The following is a 21267-nucleotide window of genomic DNA, read 5'->3' as shown; positions in this document are numbered from 1 at the left end:
ATCAACCAGAAAAATTAACTTTGGCAAAAATGGTATCATCTCATGAACTTTTGTGCAAAATACAAGGATTTTTTCGGGTGCTTTGCCAATTCAGACTGCTTTAGGATATTGTGATGTTTCTTTCCATTTGAAAATATTGCTCACAAACAGTTGTCTATTTTGTGATTTCAGAGCCGGAATTTCTAAAACGAGTGAGTGTGGTGTGGCCGAAGGAGTCTTGGCGGCGACGGCGCCGCCGCCGAGTGCATGAGAGGATCAACGAAAGCGCCGGCGAAACCGACGAGAACGCCGCGTACACTCCGGCGAGGAGCGTCCGACTCGTGTTCACCAATCGCACCGAGGCACCATTGCTCCTCAGCCTCGAACACCTACCTCCTTCCAGTAGTGAGCATCTTTTTACCACTTTTCTCAGAAAGGAAATTACTTCTTGATGTCAAATATGATCGAATCAGTTCAGTAATAAAACAAATTGCGGGTATAACAGTTTCTGACTGAGCTTCATTCACACGCCTTTCGTCCAAATCAGGCTGGTTCCAGCTATTTAGGCCCCGTAAATACCGCAAACCTAATTTTGCTGCAACAACCGCACCATGAGGCAATTTTTCACGCTGCAAGAACAAATTATCCGGAACTAATGCTTAGTTGATTTATTCTGCAATTTAGAGGAAGACCTGATATTAAAACGCCTTCGCACGTTACTAATTTGTTTGTTGCTTTTTTATACTTTAAAACATAATTGTTTCTATAAAAGTTTCTTTTTGACCAAGTCTTTTTTCAACACAAGAAATTTTAATTATTATCATGAATATAAACTCCAATTGATAATTTTGAAATTTGTTTCGACTCTTTGTGGTATGTCTGGAAAATAATATATTTTAAATAAATGTTGTCTAACAATGGGTTATTAAATTATTAGAAAAATCCCAAGAAAAACAAATTCTCTAGTGTCTTTAGGAATATAAAATAACATAAAATTTGCTAATATACCCTCTGTTCCGAAATAAAAAAACGCCTGGACCTGTTATAATTATTTTTGTCTATTTCCCATCTCTTTTTCATCATCCTCTTTTACCCTAAATTCATCCACAATATTTTGAAAACTTCCCGATTTATTTTTCCGATTTTTGCCAAATCATAAAATGCCTCCTTTCAGACGTGGTGGACGACGGACTGCTGGTTCTGTCGCGCTACGCTAACTCGACGTCGCAGCTGCCGGACTGGACGGTGCGGCGCGAGGAGGAGTGCCTGTTTCGCGGAGACGCCAACCAAGTGGTCGATGGCGCGTCCAAGAAGCATGGACAGGCCGCCGTGTCGCTCTGCGGGGGCGTCATCGTGAGTTTCCAATCGACGTGAAATTAATGAATGCGTGTCATTTGATTGAGAGCGTATTCGGCACGCTCGCCTTTTTGGGCAAACATCAAGGACCGTTGCACCGTTTTTGTTCGCTTCATTCGCGATGCTCATTAATTGGCGTGTGTGTTGCACCGGATGCGTAAAGTGTCAAGGCCGTTGATGAATTTCGTAAAGTAAAAAGATATTTTTTAATTTCTGAAGGCTAGAAATTCCGATTATGACTTCAAACAATCGACCGCAGCTAATTTAATTGACCGGTAAAAATTTGTTTTTTATTTTTATTTTACAAAATTGGTAAGCTCTTTAATTGAGTTGAGTAATATCGGCACTACATATAGCAATTTGAGAAATCTTAGTGCCCGGTGATCACAAAATATAACAAAAAATTATTTGTAAGTCGATAATAAAAATTGTAAATTTATTATTTGTAGATTTTTAATCTGGATTTTATTTATGTCATCTTTCGCAGCGGGGTCTGATCGTGCGGGACCACGAGTATCAAGTGATAAGCCCACTGCCCAATAGACTGACCCGCAGAGCGCCGACGAGAAGGGCCGTCGCCCTGGCAGACACGCCCCACATTCTCATCAGGGGCCAGGCGCCCCCAGCGCACCTCCAGGACCTCGAGTGCGCCGCCGAGAGGGCGCTCAAGAGGGAGAAGAGGAACCTCAACGAATTCTTCAAGGTGAGTCACTGCGCCCGACCGACCGTGTTTGCCTTCGATTTAATTCGCTATTGATGGAGAAACTTCTGGCATTATTTATTCTCAGTACGTTGCCTATAAATCAATTGTAAGACAAAGATGTTTAATTTTTTATTTATTCAAAAAAGTAAAGATGTATAAAAGCGGAAAAACTGAAGGATAATGTGTAAATTGATGTTTAATTTTTTGTAAATTATTTAAAAAATAAAATGCTGCAATAATTTCTGTTGTAATTTGTCTCTCACACGTTTGCCTCTGGTGTAATCTCTTGCGGATGGAACTTTATTTAAATTAAAATACGCCTGATATGTGGAGATACACACCGCATTGGAAAAATTGAAAAAGTAGTCATTTTGTTCAAATTAAAATCATTGTTGCTATTAAAAAACTGTTCCTTAAAACCCGGGGGTATGCAACCTGTGCAGCGTCTAGTTTATTGCTAGCACTATCAGCCTCGCGTGAGCAGTGTTCCAAATGCCCAAATTGGAGCAAAAATTAAAGGCCATCAGGTCGTAAACGGTGCGTCGAAAAAGAGCATTATGGGCCCCGGGCGGAGATTTTCTCGGCGCGCGGCTAGCTGTGCGATGGCTTAATTGACAAACTCGCGCGACGTGTTTGGTACTTGATCAGCGACTACATTAGTCGTAAATTCAGCACTAAACAAGACATCAAACTCGCAACGGCCAGCAGACACTAATGGCTCGGCCAGTATCGTAAAGTAATCACTTTATTGACGGGCTAGGGCAGCTGTCATTCAGAGGTCCGAAACGCCTCCAGACTGGCAAAAAGTTATCTAGCTTTTCTATCTTTTCTATTTCATCCGCCTCGACTCACCAGCCTTTTTGCTATTTATAGCTTCACAAAAAGACTTGACCGTGAAATGAGCAAACTTTAAAAAAATTAGCTGCCAATTGGCTTCAAAATAAATGATTTGGTATAAAGTTTCGATGAAAAAGTTTCCATAAATACATTCACGTGCAAAATAAAAAATCTAAATCTGAGAACCAAAAATTTGAATATTTCATTTATTTTAATCGATTCATATTCAAGAAAACTAGGTGAAATTTCGTTCACTCACAGTTCGAACCAAATTTTCAAGTTTTGGCAACATGAACGCGCGAGGAGCTCAAATTGGAAAACTGACTGAAGGGCCCAATCGTATTATTATGTTTATTATAGTCGCTGTTTTTTAAATGTAGTCATAAACAAATTTGTCTACGCATATTTAAATTTACATCAATTTTCAAATAAAATAGTTATAATTATTTGTGTTTTAAAGTAATATACGTTTGTACAATATTAAAAAATTGCTCCAATTGGCCCAGTTTCCCAAATTACACCCCGATTTTCCGAAAAAAACGTATTAAATATTTCCGATAAACTTGATTTATCGACACCTCTCAAAAAAACGTTTCAAAATTGCAGACAGTAAAATCTAAATCTCTCGTGGAAACTTGTAATCGCAATAATGATACAAAGTTGATCATAAAATATAATTACGATCCTTCGCAGGAATTCCTACAGATAATGCAAAGTCACTTTCTCCGGACAGCAATTGTATTAAAATCGATTGCACACCCGCGTCGGTAAGATATTTTGCTTCCGTTCTCCTGTGTGCAGCGGGTCCAGTGGCAGATAACTCACGCATGCACGCTGCATTAAGCACTGGCGAACAATAAATATATAAATCGCCTTTCCTCTCCGCATGCAGCCGACTTGCATAATAACGATGAATGAGGATAATTAAAAAGCACTTTTCCTGCGGCCGTGACACTTTCTCACGGCTCCAATTGCGCTCGCTCGATTGATAACAACAGCGAGAAAGAGCAAGAGAGAGATTCAAATTAAAACACACACGCGCGCGCAGCCTCTCTCGCGATTAATTGTTACGAGCGTGCGCGTTTTCCAAATTAGCATAACAATGCGGTGCTATGCAATCTCGGCTGCAACTGGTGCACAGCCTCCCCGCGAGGCTCGAAAAATCCCGCGGCTAATTATGGCGCTCGTCAGAAAAATATTCATTGCCGCGCCGCCTGGGACTGTATATTTTATTGAAATGCTAGATGCTCTTCTTGTTCCACGCGAGCAGTGAAAGTGAATAATGTAATAAAGTTTTCGTGCCGAGATCGGATGAGATTATAAAAATGTGAAACAATGGCGCTGCTGCTTTATTGCCGACCTCCAAGTTGACATTCGCGAAAAAAAAACTATTAACTGAGTCAATAGGGAAATTATTTCGGGAACCGTCGCCTGCCAACCTTGAGAAACACACTCACACCGCGAATTTAATTGTAATGAGACAAAGGGTAATTATTTACGGACAATTTTTTAATTAGCACCAGTTGTGTCTTGAAGATTTTGAGTTGATATATTGCAAAGACATGCTCTGCATAAAGGGATGTTTCGTTAATTTTTTTTCTTCAGAACCGAAGTATTATTGTTATTAATATCATGATCACGATTACAAGTAAGACATTAATTGCATTATTATGTTCATAAATCCTAAGAAATTTCCTGGAAGCAAATATATAAAATATAACTAAAAGATTTGATTGGTGCTTTAATTTTGTGACAAAAGGTTAAATAGTGAATATTAAAAATTTAATAAATAATCACAATCAGTAAATTAAACCAAATATATATATTGTAGTAAATTTAACATTTCTTACAGTAGTTAAAATTTGTCTTTTTCCTAATTTATTTCTTGTTCCAGCGATCTTTCAGGGGTGGTGGTGCAGGGGTTGGCGCGACGACGAGGGGCTGGTGGCGGCCATCGCCAGCAGCCATAGCCTCAAACCGTCGCAGGAGCGGCCGCGGCGTCCTGCACAACGGGCCGCTGTTCGTCGAGCTGGCCGTCTTCGTGGACCGAGACCTCTTCAGACACATGGCCGTCAACTTTCCGAGAGACACCGAAAGAGAAGTCACCAGGGTTGTCCTCGCCATGATCAATGCGGTGAGTTGTTTTTTCCTAATTATTAAAATATTTGTTGATTTAGAAATATTTCGGCGAAAACATAAATATTTTAAATAAATTGGACAAAATTTTTCCCGTCATATCAACGTCAGTTTGACATATATGTGGTGACACAAAGAATGTTTTGTAAAATTTTAGAATCAAAATTTGAGTACTTCCTGGATATTTGTTCCGTTTTTTTTTTCACAAAATTATCCGCTGGTGAGAAATTAAAAAACTGCACACCAGTTAACTCGTCTTGATGTCCCCTGACGAGCCAAAAAGGTTTCAGGGTGGTTAACCCCTGCCACTTCTCACTCCTCATTCACCGCCGCTAGCCAAATAAGAATTAATTAAAATTTCCAGCGTTAATTGCATCGTAACTGGTCTTGAATGTTTGAAATCATCCTAAAAATGGATTAACACACCCTCCTTCATCAAAACCTAACTCACCCCAGAAAAAACTACCGTGCGTCGAAAAAATTAAAATAATGGAATATTATCGAATTATATAGTTTTTTTCTAGATAAATTTGAATTTTATTGAATTAACTGAGTGTGTATTTCTTTCATATTTCTCTTTTTAAATATATTTTTAGTAAAAATTCTTTCGGAGTGGTTTAATAGTGGTTAGTTTAGGTAAAATTAGTTTTTAAAGCGCGTTTGCCGCTCAGTCTCTCTACGCCACACACCGGATTGAGTGGGAAACATCTCTGGAGTGGGAATATTGGCCGTTCAACTAAGTGGTGAAATAAAGAGACGCGTTGGTTCGCTTTTGTATCAGGAGTACATAACGGCGTAGTAGGTCGGTTCTGGTCTCATTGATAGATATGGGAGGGAACGTGGTCGTTAACACGCTGCGTGTTTGATTTTTCATTTAGCCGTTTGAATGACTTTAATAAAAACAACCTGCCTTAAAATGATTGTCACTTATAACAAAGTGAATTGTTGAAGTCAGTGCAGGATTGGAAACTTCTTAGATTTCTTAATAATGTTAAAAAAATCCATTGATGAATTACAATGTAACCAGATTAATACAAGAATTAAATCCAATATCCCAGGAGGTCTCTAAACCAACAATAATTTTAATTTTCGTCTTCAGGTGCAACTGCTGTACCACGACGCGTCGCTGGGTCGTGCGGTGACCTTCGTGTTGAAGCGGCTGGAGGTGCTGCACGCCGAGCCGGCGGGGCTGACCCGCTCGCACGACATCGACCGCTTCCTGTCTAGCTTCTGCAAGTGGCAGCGACTCGAGAATCCGGCGTTGGACAGCGACCCCTTGCACTGGGATCACGCCGTGCTGCTCACCGGCCTCGACCTCTATGTCCAGCTCGGCGGCAAGTCGCCTGGAAAACTGTCGTCGCAGGTGGTCGGTGAGCATTTTTTTTTTTATTTTAAAAGCGTATAACGTGATACATTTTTCTTGTATCTTTTACTTATAAGAAAAATTACAGTATGGAATAAAATATTAATATTTTTTATTTTCTTCAGGGTTGGCGCCTGTGGGAGGGATGTGCTCGCGGGCCAGCAGTTGCACGGTGAACGAGGGGCGCCACTTTGAGAGCGTCTACGTTGTCGCGCATGAAATCGGTCATAAGTATGAATTATTTTAAAAATATAATCACTTGACTTAATTAAAAAAAATCATGGTCTGCAGTTTGGGAATGCGTCACGACGGGCCTATGTCCGACAACGAGTGCGACCCAGGCAGTTTCATCATGTCACCCACGCTGGGCTCGGGCAAGATCACCTGGTCGCAGTGCAGCAGGAAGTACCTGGAGAATTTCCTCGAGTACTAACTTTGAAATTAATTATTTCTGAGAGCATTTTGTGATAGTTTGATTTTTGGGCAGAACTGAGCAGGCGAGTTGTTTGTGGGACCGGAGTGTACCGGAGCCAGGACTGGACCACGCTGCCGGCGGACTCTTGCCAGGAGAGAGATTCTCTGCTGATCAGCAATGTAATAAAAATACTATATTATTTATTTAACTGTCGGAGACCATAAATTAAATGTTAAATTTTGACCAAAAAGTGAATGAAAATTTTAATTCTTTGAATTAATTTTCTAATGAAAATTCAAACATAACTTTAAGATTTTGTTTATCAAATTTGAAGGCATGCTGAAATACGGTAGCGGCAGCTCTCACGCCAAAACGCAGCCGCTGGACGACGTCTGCAGGGACCTGCACTGCCAGAGAGACAGGTACACCTGGACCTCGCACCCTGCCCTGGAAGGAACAACCTGCGGAATCAGCATGGTAAGCCTTAACAAAATTTAAAAAAAAATTGCTTTATTTCTTAAATTTAAGTGGTGTCGGAGCGGCCGGTGCGTGTCCAAGGGTTTGTCGGCGCAACAAGCCGGCTTTTGGCCCGAGAGGCTGGTGGCCGGCTCGTGGGGCGAGTGGAGCGCCTTTTCCGAGTGCGCCTCCAGCTGTCTGCACGGCTCCGGAGGTCTCGACGCCGGCAGCTCAGGTATCGAGGTTGCGGCAAGAAGGTGCGACAAGCCGAGGTACGAATTTTAAAATTTATTAAAAAAAAAATTGGAATTTAAAACTGAGGCATATCCAGGCCAGAAAACGGCGGCAAGCAGTGCGTTGGAAGCGACAGGCGGTACCGGGCCTGTGAAGCCGCTCAGGTGAGGAGAATGCCAATTGAAAATAAACGGCAAAATAAAAGAAAATTTATTTTGGTTTGGAACAGATTTGCTCGAATGTGCCTCGAACGACGTTGCGTGACTTTGCTGACGAAGTGTGCGGACGCGCCAAAGAAGTCGACGCTGATCTTCTCGGAACTGGCACCCAGAGGGAGTCCTCCGACCGTAAGATTATATTTAAAATTATAGTGCTTCTGTTATAAACAGCAAATTTTTTATTATTTTCAATCCTTCTAGCTGTGGAAGCGTGTGCAGTCTGGTGTTACAAAAAGCGGGGTGGTGCGAAAAACCGAGGATGGACCTTCCCCGACGGCACAGCCTGCAAAGGACTGCCCCGACAACCGAAGTATGAAATTTAATTAAATGCAGCTTGCAGCATTTAACATCAAATTTAAAATTATTTTAATTTAAAGTTTCCCATTTTATTTTCCTCGATTGAACGAACTCACTTGAATATTGAATTAAAAATGAGCTTAATGAGTGAGGTTGTTTAGTGCCGGTTTAGGAACGAACCAACCGTACACGTGTACGTATCGCTAGAGACCTCGTTTATACCGCTCAGAGTGACACGTTTACTCAATATTGTATCAGGAGCGCATGGAACTGTAGAAGGTTGAGCGCTTTTGCGCGCTATCTCCTGTGTGAAATAATCAATTCTTTATTTCTCATTTTTTAATGGCTTTATTGGAGTGATTTTTAATATATGATTGCAAATTATTACGTAAAAATATTTAAAGCAATTTTGGTAGGATGATGTTAGAAAATAATCATTTTTATATCATTAAAAATAAAAAAAACACGATGAATTTCAGTTTTGAAAATAATATTCAATTTTCAGTAACAATCGGGTGAGCCGACGCTCCGGAGCTTTGTTCCCTTCCAACAACAAAAGAGGACTTTGCGTTTCTGGACGTTGCGAATACTTCTCCTGCGCGCCAGACGCGACTTTCAAGGAAGACCCTGAAATTTGCACTCTACAGAGCAACCGCGCCCGAATCGCGTCAAACTCAATAGTACACATATTTAACTTTCAATGTTTGCGAAAATTAATTAAATTTAATGCAATTTATTAGAACAACTTGCGAAACGAGACGTCCACGTGGTCGGCGTGGAGGCCCCTTCCGGCCAGTGGCGGACGCTGTAAGTCCAACTGTATAGCGCCAGGTCGCGGCCTTAGACTCGTTTCTCGGGATTGCAGAGGGCCTTGCACCGACGGCGACTCGAGAAGCATCCAACTTTGCGAACCTGAAGATTCACAGGTAAAACGACAAATCCATTTCTAGGGTATTTTTTGTTTTAATTTCGGTTGTTTATAATCACAGAGTTGCGTGAGGTTGAAAACGCCGTTTGAGCATGCCAGTGCCGTTTGTTCGAGATATAAAGAGAGAGTTAGAAGACTATCTGGAATCGGAATGCAAATTTCCCCGTCGATTGGTACGTTTCCTCAATTCTTAAAAAATAATGTTTTTTGCTGTACCTTTCAAATTGAGAATGGGAGCGCATTATTTCAGAAAATTGTTTGTATTTTATTTCACATAATATGTTGCTGCCAAAATTTCCGACCAAAACACCCGGAGATGTTGAAGTTTAAACTCTTTGATACTTTTCAAAAGAATGACTTAATGAAAACGGTGCAAGCTTCAGAGATATAGAGAGATGTGGTTAAAACCAAAAAGCTTGTTAAAATGGTTAAAATGTACACTATATATTTTAAAAATTTTAACTATAAATTTTCGAACGAGCACATTTAAAAACAAATATTTGATACCCTTAAAAAAGAGTATCAAAACTCATTTAATATATTTTGTGAAAAATTGATTTTTGATAAAATTGACGCGCTTTTTCACTACCAAATTTCCGCAAATAACATTAGTTACACTTACAAGATTTTAATCTATCCAATTAAAATATAAAGTTAAAAAATTACACAAAGCACAAAAACGAGTTAATTTTTAAAATGAAAAATCTAAAATAAAATTTTCCGGTCCTTCCACAGAGGATCCCGACCGACCGTGTCGAGTTGCCTGCCAGGATGAGGCCGTACCTCACAGGTTTTACCTGGTAAACGGCGAGGAGGGTTGGTTTCCCTTCGGCACGGATTGCGGTCGCGGCGTTCGCTCGAGACAGGCGTATTGCGTCAGTGGCAAATGCCTGGTAACCCAACTCCCGACAACGATAAGAAATTTCTCTTAATTCTTATGATAATCCTGTGCAGGAGTTCGGCAGCGACCTGACCCCCAGGCTGCAGTCTCACAGGCTCATTCCACACGGAGTCCACCAGCTTCTGTCCGAGAGAAGAAGGAGGAGCGTTTTGCCTGCCAACGAATCTGCCGTCGTCACTTCACAACTCGATTCAGACACTCTCAACTACCTGATTGACACAATTGAAGGTAAAATTCAGCTGAAAATTGAGATTTTTTAGCTTAACCATAAGCTCAAATTTGCCCAAAGTGCCCCTTTAAAATTTCCGATAAAATCTGCTTGCATTTTAATCAGGTGACGTGAACTGTCTCCCTGTTAAAAATCACGATTATTTCACCAGGAGGGAAATTTACCTCACAATTCATACGAAAAGAGGAATCAAAATCAAGCAAAAAAATTTATAGATGGGCCATGTAATTTATCGGGCAAAATTTTAATATTAAATTTTTACTTTTGGCCCTAATTTGATTAATGCGCATTGTTTTAATTCTATACAGCCCTTTTTAAATAAAATTTTTAAATCATGTGCACAAGCCAACCTTGCAGTATGAAGCTAATTGCAGTCCTGTAAATATCTTTAAAATATATATCTCTTAAAATATCAATTTTGAAACACCAGGAAAAACGGCCAACGCGAACAAAGTGAAGCTAGATGAACCTTCTCTGGACCTGCACAATCCAATCCACGTGAACAACCCACCCATGCAAACAGGTAATGATTGAAAGTGTCCGAACCTGTAGTAGTTGAAAAATATCTGCAGTAGACGACACTGCAGCTGGGTACGCAGTGGCGAGCAGCGAGGATGCGAAATCTTCTTCTGCAAAATTAGTCCTGGACTGGTGCCTTATTTTACTGCTAGCCGTGCAGTTACAAAGATGAGCTGCGTGGAAGTCGAGTGCGTGTGACGATTCAAGTGGACTTCATTAGCTAGTGACGAAGTGAGCGCGTTGTTGCCAATTTCTTCTGAATATCGATATTATATCTAGTAGTATTTGTTTTCAACAATCATTATGGTGTAGTATTTTGCAACAAAATAATACTCCAGAGATAGTTTTAAGTTCAATTTTTATACATTATTATTTATATCAAGAATACTATGTACAATAAAACAAGAATGCTGAGTACAAAAATTGTAGTAAAATTATTTCATTAACATACACACACAACTATTCGATATTTTGCTTAAAAATGCATTGAATTCAAGGATTGGCAGAGAAGAGATTCGATGTAACAAGAATAATAATTTACAAATTGAGAGAGACAGTTTTCTAGAAGGGACTAATTATTTTTATAAATGAGCGGCGCGCCAGGCTTGTTTTCCTGGCCGGGTTGCATCTTCTTGTTTTCCTGCTCCTTCTGTGAGAGCTCAGATTCAAGAGCTTTGATCGTGGCCATTCGCCTGCGCAGGACGTCTTTGAACATTTTACGATCTCTCTGGAGGTTCTCGACTTGGACCTCCAGATCCTTGATCTGGTCCCTCATTCCGTACATACGGGCGGCCTGTAATTAAAATAATCTTGGGTCAATTTGAAAATTTGATTTTAAAATTATCACCTCTGTGATCGCGCTGGTGGGCGTGAAGCCGTCAATCCTGTCGCAAAGGGTGTCGTTGTCTGGAGGCGCCTGGACGGCGGCCTCTTGGATGTTAGCCACTGCCTGGACAGCGCAGTCCATGGGAAGGCCTTTGGGCAGACACCGCAGACAGAAGTTCACGGGCAGAGGGTCTCTCTCCTTTTTGATTTTGGCTGCTGTTAATTGGATGGTCAAATCGTTCACCTGAAACATTAACGTTGAATTAGGGCAAAAATGAGAAGAGTGAAATAAAGAGTGCCTCACAATTAATTAGAGATTACAAAATCGACTAATTTGGCGTCAAATGTAGAACATTTTTGACACCTTTATCGAGGCAAATGTTAAATTTCATTTTATTCTCTGAACAAAATCACCCTTAAGAAAAACCGCGACTTTGAGCCCCTGATTTTAGCCAAATATTTTTGTTACATATTAAATTAAAGGCGAAAGGATTAAAATTTTATGGTGCTACATAGAAGCAAATATACAGCAAATTCGCCCAAACTTGAGAACCCATGCCAAAAGGGTGTCGACAAATATTTAATACGTGGATTTTAATTAAAAATTTCAATTCAAAACCGCAAGTGTTTGTATAAAATTTGAACACACCTGTTCCTGAAGCGAGGAGACCTTCTTCTCAAGCTTGACGTTCTGGGTTTTAAAGAAGTTTGGATGGTCTAGGACCGACGGCTCCGGCTTCATGTTCATCTTGAGGTAGATGAGTTCTCCATTGGCGTTGGACAGATCCCGCTTGGCGGTCACCAGCTCATTGTGCTTCTCTTGCACCTTGGCTTCCATCTGCTTGAGGCTCTGCTGGCACGAGGCGTGGTCCACAGAGCTGAGCGAGGAAACCTGCTCTTCCAGTTTCTGCAGCCTGGCCGTCAGCTCGGCCTTCTCTTCGCGCAGGTGGATGGACATCACCTGGAAGTTTTTGCTCTTGGACTCCATCTCCCTGTAGGCAGAGAGCAGCTCCTCGTAGTCACTGTCATTCTCCTTGCACTTGTCGCGCAGCTCGTCTCGCTCCTGGCTGGTGGTGGCCAGGCTGTCGCGCATCTCCTGCATCCTAATGGATAGCACGTCCCGCTCGCCGGCCACCCTGTTCAGGATGGTGTTGGTGTTTGTGATCTTGGCCTCCAGGTCGGACACCTGGCTCGTCTTCTCTTGCAGCTGCAACTCGATTTCGTAGCGTTCGTTGTCCAGCCTGATGGCGTCAGCCTGCAGCTGCTCCCGGTTCTGCTGTTTCTCGGCCTCGGCGGCGTCCAGAGAGCCTCTCAGCTGTTCAATGTTGGCCTTGTACATCTCCAGGTTGGACTGCAGCTGCGACTTCTGCTCGCAGGCCACCTCCAACTCGCGTCTGGCGTCTTCCAGCTCAGAGCAGCACAGTCTGTGTTCCTCCAGCAGAGCTGAATACTTTTCCTCGGTCAGCCTCACTTCCTCGCATTTCGATTGGAAGAGAGCTTCGATCGCCTGCTTGCTCTCCAGCGCGTGCTGCAGCGCGGAGTCCTTCTCCTGCAGAATGGCTTTCACCTCGTCCAGCTCGGCTGAGAACTGTTCAGAATCATTGGCTTTCACTTGGACCACTCTCAACGCCTCCAATTCGGCGTGCAGTCGGTCCTTCTCCTTGCTCAGCTCCTCCGCCGCCGCTCGCAAGCAGGAGATTTGTTCCAGCATCTTTGCTTCTTTGGCCGTGTGCTGAGCAAGCACACTTTGCAGACTGCCGCACTTGCCTTTCAGCTCCGAAATGGTGTTCTCCAACTCGACCACCTTCTCCTCCAAGCTGGACCTTTCCGAGACTAGAGACTCCCGCTCCTTGATCACTTGCTGCAGTTCAGACTTGATGTTCATATTGGCACTCTCGAGGGCCAGGATCTGCTCCATGTCCCTGGCTTCCAGCGTGAGTTGCAGATCAGTCGTGGTGTTGACACTCTTCTCCAGGAAACTGGTCACCGACTTTGCCTTCTCCAGCTCCTCCTCCAATTTGGCGGCGTAGGTCATGCGCGCTTCGAGGTTCTTGTTGGCTTCCTCCAACTGCACCTCCAGCTCTGCCACCTGGTCCCTGAGGCGAGTGGCTTCGGCGGCCGTCTCCTCCAGCGCCTCCATCGTGCTCTTCATCTCGTGTAACTTCCCTCTGACTTCGTGCAGCTCTTCGCCCGTCTTGCTCAGACTGGCCACTTCGGCCTTCAGGTGCTCAGCCTTCCGTTGGTACTCGTCCAGCACAGAGAGTTTGCTCTTCAGCTCCTCCACTTGGGCAGTTTCGCCACGCAGCCTTTCCACCTCAGACTTTGTCTCTTCCAATTCCAACTCCTTGCCACTTAGCTGCTGCAGCATCACAGCTTTTTCAGCCTCCAGCTCCGCCATGCGCACTCTCAGTCTGGGCACTTCTTCCACCTCCTGTTTCAGGGCCTCAAGTTCTTTGATCTTTTCTAACAGCTGGTCGACCTCAGCTGCTTTGCTCTCGAATTGAGCGAGTTCTTCCACCCGCTGCCTCAGCACTTCCAACTCAGTGGAACTCGACGAGAGACCTTCCAACTCAGATATTTTTGCTTTCAGCTTGGTGATTTCCTCACTCAGGGCGGCCATTCTTTCCAGTTCCATCACCTTGTCCATGATGTCGTCAGACATTTTCAGCTCGAGATCTTCTGCTTCGGCGAGCTTTCCCTTCAAGGTTTCGATCTCCTCCTGCAGCTGCTCACATCGCGCCTTGTCAGCGCAGCTGCTCTTTTCAGTCACGTCAAGTGCGTGCTCCAGCTCTGTTACCTTCTCTCTGTTAGACGCGAGCTCCGCTATCAGCTCAGATTCTTTTTCTTTGGCCGTCTCTGCGATATGCATGGTCTCTTCTAGCACGGCTTGCGTTCCTTGCAGATTGGTTTCCAGTTTATGGATCTTCTCATTCAGCTTTTGATGGCTTTCCCGAGCCAAGACAAGCTCTTGCTCCTTCTCCGCCAATCTGGCTATTAATTGTCTCTCCTCCTGAACCGCCATTTCAAGACACTCCTTGACTTCGTTCAGCTCCAACGTGAGACCTAACTCCTTGCTGCTCAGGGTGACCATCGAGTCGTTGTGACTCTCATCCAACTTGCTTTGCATTTCGATCATCAGTTTTTGGCAGTTCTCTAGTTCTTCAGTCTGCCTTGCTTCTTTCACCTTGTAGTCATCGATGATTTCTTCGTAAGTAGTGACGGTCGCCCGAAGTTCTGCAAATGCGTCTTGGATAGCTCTCCTTTCATTCTCGGAAGCTTTAGCAATCTCGGTTTGTTCCTTCAGTAGCCTCTGACAATTGCAATATTTTGTCTGGAATAAAATGATGTGAAATTTCAAGTCTTATTTTGATAAAACCTCAAATTACCTCTAACTCTCTGATATTATCGTTCAAATCTGCAAAGACTTTGTGTGATTTCTTCATGAAAGCGCTTAATAATTCTGAATGAAGCTCCTTTAAATTGGAAGATTTGGCTGCTTCTCCAGTCAGTTGCTTCACTTCATTTTTAATAAAGGCCAAAAACGAATCAAGCTCTTCAATTCTCCGAGTGTATGAGGATAACTCAAGCTTCTCTTTTGTTACGTTATTCAGCTCCGACTTGAGCGTTTCATTAGCACTTTCCAGCCTCTTCATCTGTTCCTTCAGCTCTTCTACAATTTGTGGTATTTGAGGGGAACGATTGGTGAGATGGCCCACTGATCCTGGCTGGTGTCCTTTGTCAGAGCTATGGTTAAGACTTCGTGACAGCTCATAATTGTGCTGAAAGAGTTAAATTAATTTTGTAAAAAGAAACTAATTGAAATAAAGATCGTTACCATAGACAAATTGTGACGATCCTCTTCATTTCTGGAGGCGAGCTCCTTAAAATCAATCTTTTTCTCCAAAGCAGAAATTTGACACTGCAAAGACCGCACATGCAGTTCCAAACCATTCTTGGCCTCTTCTGCGGATGCTTTCTCAAGCTCCAGATCTGCAATCTTCTTGTTTAGATTGATAGAGACGTCAGGTTGCTGGCAGGCATTGAGCCTGGCATGGCTGAGCTCGTTTTTCAGGCGGTCCATTTCGGTTAGATTGAAGTTCAGAGACTCCTGTTTGCACTCTAGTTGGAACTGCTTTTGTTCGTTTTCTTGGGTCATAAAGAAGATTTGCTCTTGCAGCCGCTCTTGATCAACAATGCTCTTTTCCAAGCTGGCAATTTGTTTCAACAACTCCACATTCTCAGTTGAGACTCTCTCACTTTCAGCCCTGAGAGATGAGACAGCTTTGCTGGATTCTATCCTCAGTCTATTGAGATTCTTTATTTCTTCATCCTTTGAGGCAAGTATGCTTTGCATTGTTCTAATTTCCTCATTCAACGAAGCAACCTTCTTTGCCTCCTGATGTGCGTTTTCTTTTTCAACCCTCAGGTCTTGCACCTCAGCTTGCATCGACTCGTACTCCAGCATGATCGACTCCACATTCAGTTTCAAATCCGCGTGTTCTGAATTCAGCTTCTCCAGTTGCTCTGCCAGGCTGTTCTTCTCGTCCAGAATTTTCTCCAGCTCTGGCATTAATCCTTGAGTGTCGGACGGAATGTCGTCATCGTGGTTAGTCTGCGAGCTCGACTCGGCCAACCTCTTGCTTCTAAGAGAAGCCAGCTCGTTTTCAGCTTGGTTCAGCCTCAGCTGCAACTGCTCTTTGTTGACAGCGATCTCCTCAGTGTCATGTTCAGTTTGGCAACTTGAATTTGCAGAACTGGAAGCCAGTTTTGAGTGTGCTTCAGCAAGTGATGCTTCCAACTCGCAAATCTTCTTTTGCAGTGCGCTCAGGTCTGCTCCAGTGTCGCTGACAGAGAGAACTGACGTGGTGCTTTTTCTTCTGCTGCCTCCATCCTGTGCAGCCCAGGCTTCTTCCAGCGAAGCAGTTAACTCTTTTATTTTGGACTCATAGCGAGTTTTTAGAATTTCCTTCTCGTCTATCCAATCTTGCGACCGGTTTTTCATCTCTGTTATTTGCTCGCGGCACTGGTCCTGGAAAATTTGTAAAAATATCAATCAGTTGGGGCTTTTGAGAATTTATTCATAATATAAATTAAAAAGTATTTATTATGATATTGTAGTTTGTAAAATATCTTAATTAATGTCATAATCAAATAAATAACCTCTAATTTTACCGCCCATTCTGTTGTTAGGAATCAATATTGATTGGTTCTTTGCAGTGCTATAGTAATTCAGATTAATATAAATATAAAATTATCTTGATTACAAAAATTAGAATATTCAATTAGATGTCATGAAAATTCCTGTTAAATAGAGGTCCCAGCCAGCCGCGCAAATTTTGAGTCAAATGGGTAGCTACCGTGCCGCCAGTGACAGAGGGTCAAATGAAAGTGCTGGGGAAAAAATATCTTCCAGACCTTTGGGCCGTTAATAACTATCAAACATCACATTTAAAATATTGTCAGCTTCGCCAGCCGCCGCCTTAAATCTCGTGGTTGACACCTCTACTTTTAAATAATCATTTTAGTTCCTTTATCATATTATGCTAATCCCCCTTTATATAATTAATAAAATTTCTTACCAGATCTCTCTTCCAAATGAGTTGCTGCTCGTTCGCTTTGGAGTTCCACATTTTATTGGTTTCAAGCTCCTTAGTCAGAGTTTCTACTAACTTGTTAAGTTCTTCAATCTGATCCTTCAGATCTGCATTGTGGAGAGTCAAACTAGAATGGTCTTTTCGCAGATCAGCACAGAGCTGTTCATAATCGTGGATGGACAGTTTGAGCTGATTGGTCTCTTCACGCAGCTCCTTGACTTTGCAGTCGTCGTAGATTTGCTTTTCCAAAGTGGTGAACTCCCTCAGTTCACTCAACTCCGTCTCGACATACTTGCACTCATCCTCCAGCTGTTTGATCTTCTTTTTCAACAGAGCAGGCGGTGTTCCTGGAAGCTGGCTCGACTTTTCCTGCAACTGTTTTATTCTGTCGTGCAGAACCGACACAGGGGTGCCAGGAACTACTAATGAAGATTTCTCATTGAAGAGGACCTCGTACTCCTTTGACTTCAGCTGCAGAGCCTCTGTCTTTGACGCAAGCTCCTTCTCCATTTCCTCCAACGTTTGCTTGTACTGAACATGCACAGTATGTTCAATCTCCAGCTTATCCTCCAGCGTTTTTATCTTTTCTCTAAGCTTGGGAATCGGAGTGCCTGGTTTTATCTCGGCCTTTTCCACTTCCAAACGCTGCATTTTGCTCTCAAGCTCAGCCACTGTCATGATATTTGCGTGCTGCTGTTGAGCGAGTTCTCCCTCAAGCAAGACGATGCGCCCTCTGAGTACTGGAGTGGCAGCTGACTTCTCAGCTAGTTGCTGTTTCAGGTTGGTAATTTCAGTTTTGTATTTGGTTGGCGTTTCCTCGCTAGAAACAGATGCAAAGTGTCAACTTAACTCAAAGGGAACCCCACATACCTTCCAAAATTTAAAGTATTTTCTTATCAGACATGATGAGATGAATAGACCGATATTAAAATATTATAATTTAAACCAATAATCAAAGTTTATGAATTTTTATTTTATATTTTACATTAATAGAATGGTTGTCTTCAGGACAGATATAAGTATTAAAAAACCGCATATTTTTATTTTGAGGAATTTTTCAACAGCTGACAACTATTTAAATTTTTTTAAATAACAAATTTATTGCATGTTTATAGGTGTTAACTATAATGCAACGTTGAAAATATTATAATTAAAAAACTTTGCAAATTTTATCAGTTTTTAGAGTGCAATTAAGTTTTTGATTAATTACTATTTATTATTTATTGCATTATTGGCCTCTTATGTAAAAAATGAAGTGTTTAATCAGAAAGTTCCTTGTTAAATACACAATAAGGGAACAATTTTACTACCTTGAAGTCTGTAAATAAACTGAGCCGGATTTGATTTATGCAAAAAATAAGTGAACAAAAATGATGTTATTTATCAATCAGGAAAGCTGAGACAAATTTTTGCTGGAACTGGAAGTAACAAAAAACTAAAGCTGAACTAAAATCTTACCCTCTGGAAGTGATGAATGGGGGAATACAGTCAAACTCGTCAATCGACATACACACACTGTCATTGAAGTCATCACTTCTGGTTGTGATGCTATCAGGGAGTGACACTTTCTTAGCATCAGGAATGGAATGAGTTGATCCAGTAGCAGGCCCTGAGTGAATCAAGTCAAACTCTACACGATAAATTGAAAAATGAGTACAAGTGTCGTTAACAAAATTATTACCCACCATTTCCTGCAGTTTCCATCATGAGTTTTAGCGTTGGACCACCCCAAGTTTGGCGTCTGAGTGCTCTTTGTCTGTCATGCTGGGAATATTTAGCTTAAATTAGCTGATTTTTTTATTTAAACGGCATAAAACTTACCTTGAAAGAGGGAAGACTGGAAACGATCAGCATGTCTTTTAGCTTCTCGATTTCCCTCTCTAAATTCTGATTTCTCTCCTTGAGCAGCGACGCTTCCTGCAAAGAGAATCATTTTCAGAGTGAAAAAGAAAACTGACGTCTGACAAACCTGCAGATTTTTTTCCAGCTCTTGAATGCGCTTGGTGTGGCGTTTCAGGAGAGTGGCGTCGTCCATGATCTCGTTCAGGTGCGGATCCAGCTTGATTGTGCTGGCTCGAGATGCGAAACTGAAATGAATAAATCATCACGCAATGCACTTAACTTCTGACCGACTACTCACAGCAGAGTGTTGGCCGTCTGGTCGGCGCTGTAGGGGGTGACGTTGCAGATCATGACAATGTTTGCATTTCCCGAGAGCGACGGTTGCAAAATGCGAGTTAGCTTGCTGCTCCGATAATCAATGAACTCGCTAAATGAGACTTATTACAAACTGCCCATAAAAAGGATATAATAGATTTAATACCCCTTATCCTCACTGAGCTTCTGCACCACATTTCCCAGCTGTAGAAGCGATCTATTAATCGCGCAGCCTTCCTTGTATCTCTGGCCAGTGGCGCCCGTCTGGGAGGCCCTTTCAGAGCCAGCAAGATCAACCAAATTGATCTGGGAAACGCGAGCTACTCCCTCGTTGGTCTGCTGTTCTTGACTCTCAATCATCTGAAGACATGATTAAAATTTAAATTATAGCATTGCACTTTCTAGGGGAGACAGTGATGTAAATTACAATGCGAAATATGGTGTGCGATCTAGAGCTGCGGTCGTTCATGTTGGTCTCGCCGATTGATTTGTTCTTATTTCCCTGATCCATCAGCTCAATCATCTGAGTGGACGTGTTTACCATTTCAACATGGCAGTCGGTTGAAATGCTCCCATCTGGGGTTTCAAACACCTTCAGGTCACTTTTTTCAGGGTTCAGCAAATCTCGCACTTTCTCATTATATACTTCCAGGAAGGAAACTCTGTAAATTTTGATACCATAATGAATTTGTAAGATTATTAATAGTTTTAGTTACCCCAGAAGAAAGCTTCGTTCCTCAGGTAGATTGTCAATGGCTGTGAATATGTTTTGCATAGTCAAGGGCACAATGCCCCTGTCAGTGTCACTGCCAATCATGGTATGTGTTTTTCCTGGAAAATATTAGAAGAAACAATATTTAAAAATCCCAATCAAAGCTACGTGATGCAAAAATAATCAGAAATATATTTTGTAATAATCATTATTCGTTATGTACTCTTATATTTATGTATTAAGAGATTTGAGAAATTTTTGTACCTGACGAGGTCTGCCCATATGCTAGAATGGTGGCGTTAAATCCCTTCACAGCGTTCAACACCAAAGGCTCGACGAGCAGATTAAAAATCTCAGTGTTGTTAATACGTTCATCAAATACATGATCTAAAACAAATTCACAAATCATGCAAATAATAAATTTTGTGCGACAATAATATCCTTCATACAACCGCTTAAGTGAGGGTTGTTTGGTGCAATTTTATGACAGAAAAATGTGACATACCGAACTCCAAGTGGTTGCACAGTCGCTGCGACTCGGCATCAAAACGGGACACCCTATTCCCTTGGGTTTTCCATCTTAGAGGCTCATTTTCCTCCCTAGCAATCATGGGCCGAATACGAACCCCAACCTTGATGTTTCCGGCACCTGTTTTGCTCGACATTTTCGCCCTTATTTTTCCCGGATCAGTTCACAGAAAAAACATCAAGCGATGCAAACGAAGATTTTGATTTTCGACGTATCCTGCGTCACCCCAGTTGCCATATCCAATGATGAGTATTTGACGACAATGAAAATTCCTCTGTTTTCGTGGAGAACACAACTACTGACAGTTGATCCAAGTTTAAGTTGGTAAATTTCGCGTTCGCGGGACGCGGGAGGAGCAGCAGTGCAGCAACGAATCGTAACGTACAACAGCGCCAGCGCAGCCGTTCAAGCAACAAGCAACCAGTGTTGCCAACGTCTCGCCCACCCAAATTAAGACTCAAGGTTGGGTGTACGCGGCAAGGGAAATCAAAAGAAGTGAAGTGAAATTTTTGCAAGAAATAAATTTGTTTATAGGAAATGATAAAATAATATATATGAACAAATAATTTAAATTAGCAGCAAGAGTTAAAAAATGCTAGATGTACCTTATAAAAATAGAGAATTTTCAATTTCTAATAATAATAATTTGTTCTCATAAAAAAATGGAACAAAATATAGAAAAAATTAGGAACCAAGGAGACCGCAATTATTACGACCCGATTGTTTTTTCGATTTTTCCCACAAGGATATAACAAGGGAAATCAAAATTTGTGCTTTTTTTGGTTCTAATTTTAATTCGGCAACGATATATATATATATATATATATATATATATATATACTGCCCTATCCTCTTCTATAATTGACGAACAATCATGGG

The 21267-nt window shown here is 41.9% G+C and overlaps 2 protein-coding genes across 3 annotated transcripts in view; one reads left to right on the top strand and one right to left on the bottom strand.

Moving 5' to 3' along the window:
• The window catches only part of LOC135938661 (A disintegrin and metalloproteinase with thrombospondin motifs adt-2-like), a 33886-nt gene extending 23077 nt beyond the window's left edge, over positions 1-10809 (top strand). The window contains exons 3-22 of one of the 2 annotated variants that reach the window (XM_065482482.1): positions 172-384; positions 1154-1332; positions 1823-2038; positions 4770-5009; positions 6111-6381; positions 6500-6605; positions 6666-6800; positions 6862-6968; positions 7124-7266; positions 7318-7517; positions 7577-7643; positions 7709-7826; positions 7899-8007; positions 8500-8674; positions 8735-8920; positions 8984-9095; positions 9658-9815; positions 9877-10051; positions 10483-10575; positions 10628-10809. In XM_065482482.1, coding sequence (XP_065338554.1) covers positions 172-384; positions 1154-1332; positions 1823-2038; positions 4770-5009; positions 6111-6381; positions 6500-6605; positions 6666-6800; positions 6862-6968; positions 7124-7266; positions 7318-7517; positions 7577-7643; positions 7709-7826; positions 7899-8007; positions 8500-8674; positions 8735-8920; positions 8984-9095; positions 9658-9815; positions 9877-10051; positions 10483-10575; positions 10628-10743 — 3119 coding nt within the window. In that variant the 3' untranslated portion in view covers positions 10744-10809. Of the gene's footprint in view, positions 1-171; positions 385-1153; positions 1333-1822; positions 2039-4769; positions 5010-6110; positions 6382-6499; positions 6606-6665; positions 6801-6861; positions 6969-7123; positions 7267-7317; positions 7518-7576; positions 7644-7708; positions 7827-7898; positions 8008-8499; positions 8675-8734; positions 8921-8983; positions 9096-9657; positions 9816-9876; positions 10052-10482; positions 10576-10624 lie in introns of both variants that reach the window. The other variant, XM_065482481.1, reaches the window with a different exon arrangement.
• A 103-nt stretch (positions 10810-10912) lies between these two features.
• Positions 10913-20718, bottom strand: LOC135938660 (centromere-associated protein E-like). The gene is made up of 16 exons (XM_065482480.1): positions 20365-20718; positions 20124-20246; positions 19864-19978; positions 19575-19809; positions 19314-19507; positions 19131-19259; positions 18960-19077; positions 18812-18907; positions 18676-18754; positions 18449-18620; positions 16976-17810; positions 15232-16425; positions 14783-15175; positions 12046-14727; positions 11419-11640; positions 10913-11364 (listed from the first exon to the last, which is right to left on the bottom strand). The coding sequence occupies exons 1-16, from the start codon at positions 20522-20524 to the stop codon at positions 11143-11145; spliced, it is 6969 nt and encodes a 2322-aa protein (XP_065338552.1). The 5' UTR covers positions 20525-20718; the 3' UTR covers positions 10913-11142.
• Positions 20719-21267: the final 549 nt, after the last annotated feature.

This window comes from Cloeon dipterum, chromosome 3 (genome assembly GCF_949628265.1).
Source record: "Cloeon dipterum chromosome 3, ieCloDipt1.1, whole genome shotgun sequence".
Lineage (NCBI taxonomy): Eukaryota > Metazoa > Arthropoda > Insecta > Ephemeroptera > Baetidae > Cloeon > Cloeon dipterum.
Note: the sequence above shows the minus strand (reverse complement) of the source record. Positions and strands in the feature narration are given on the sequence as shown.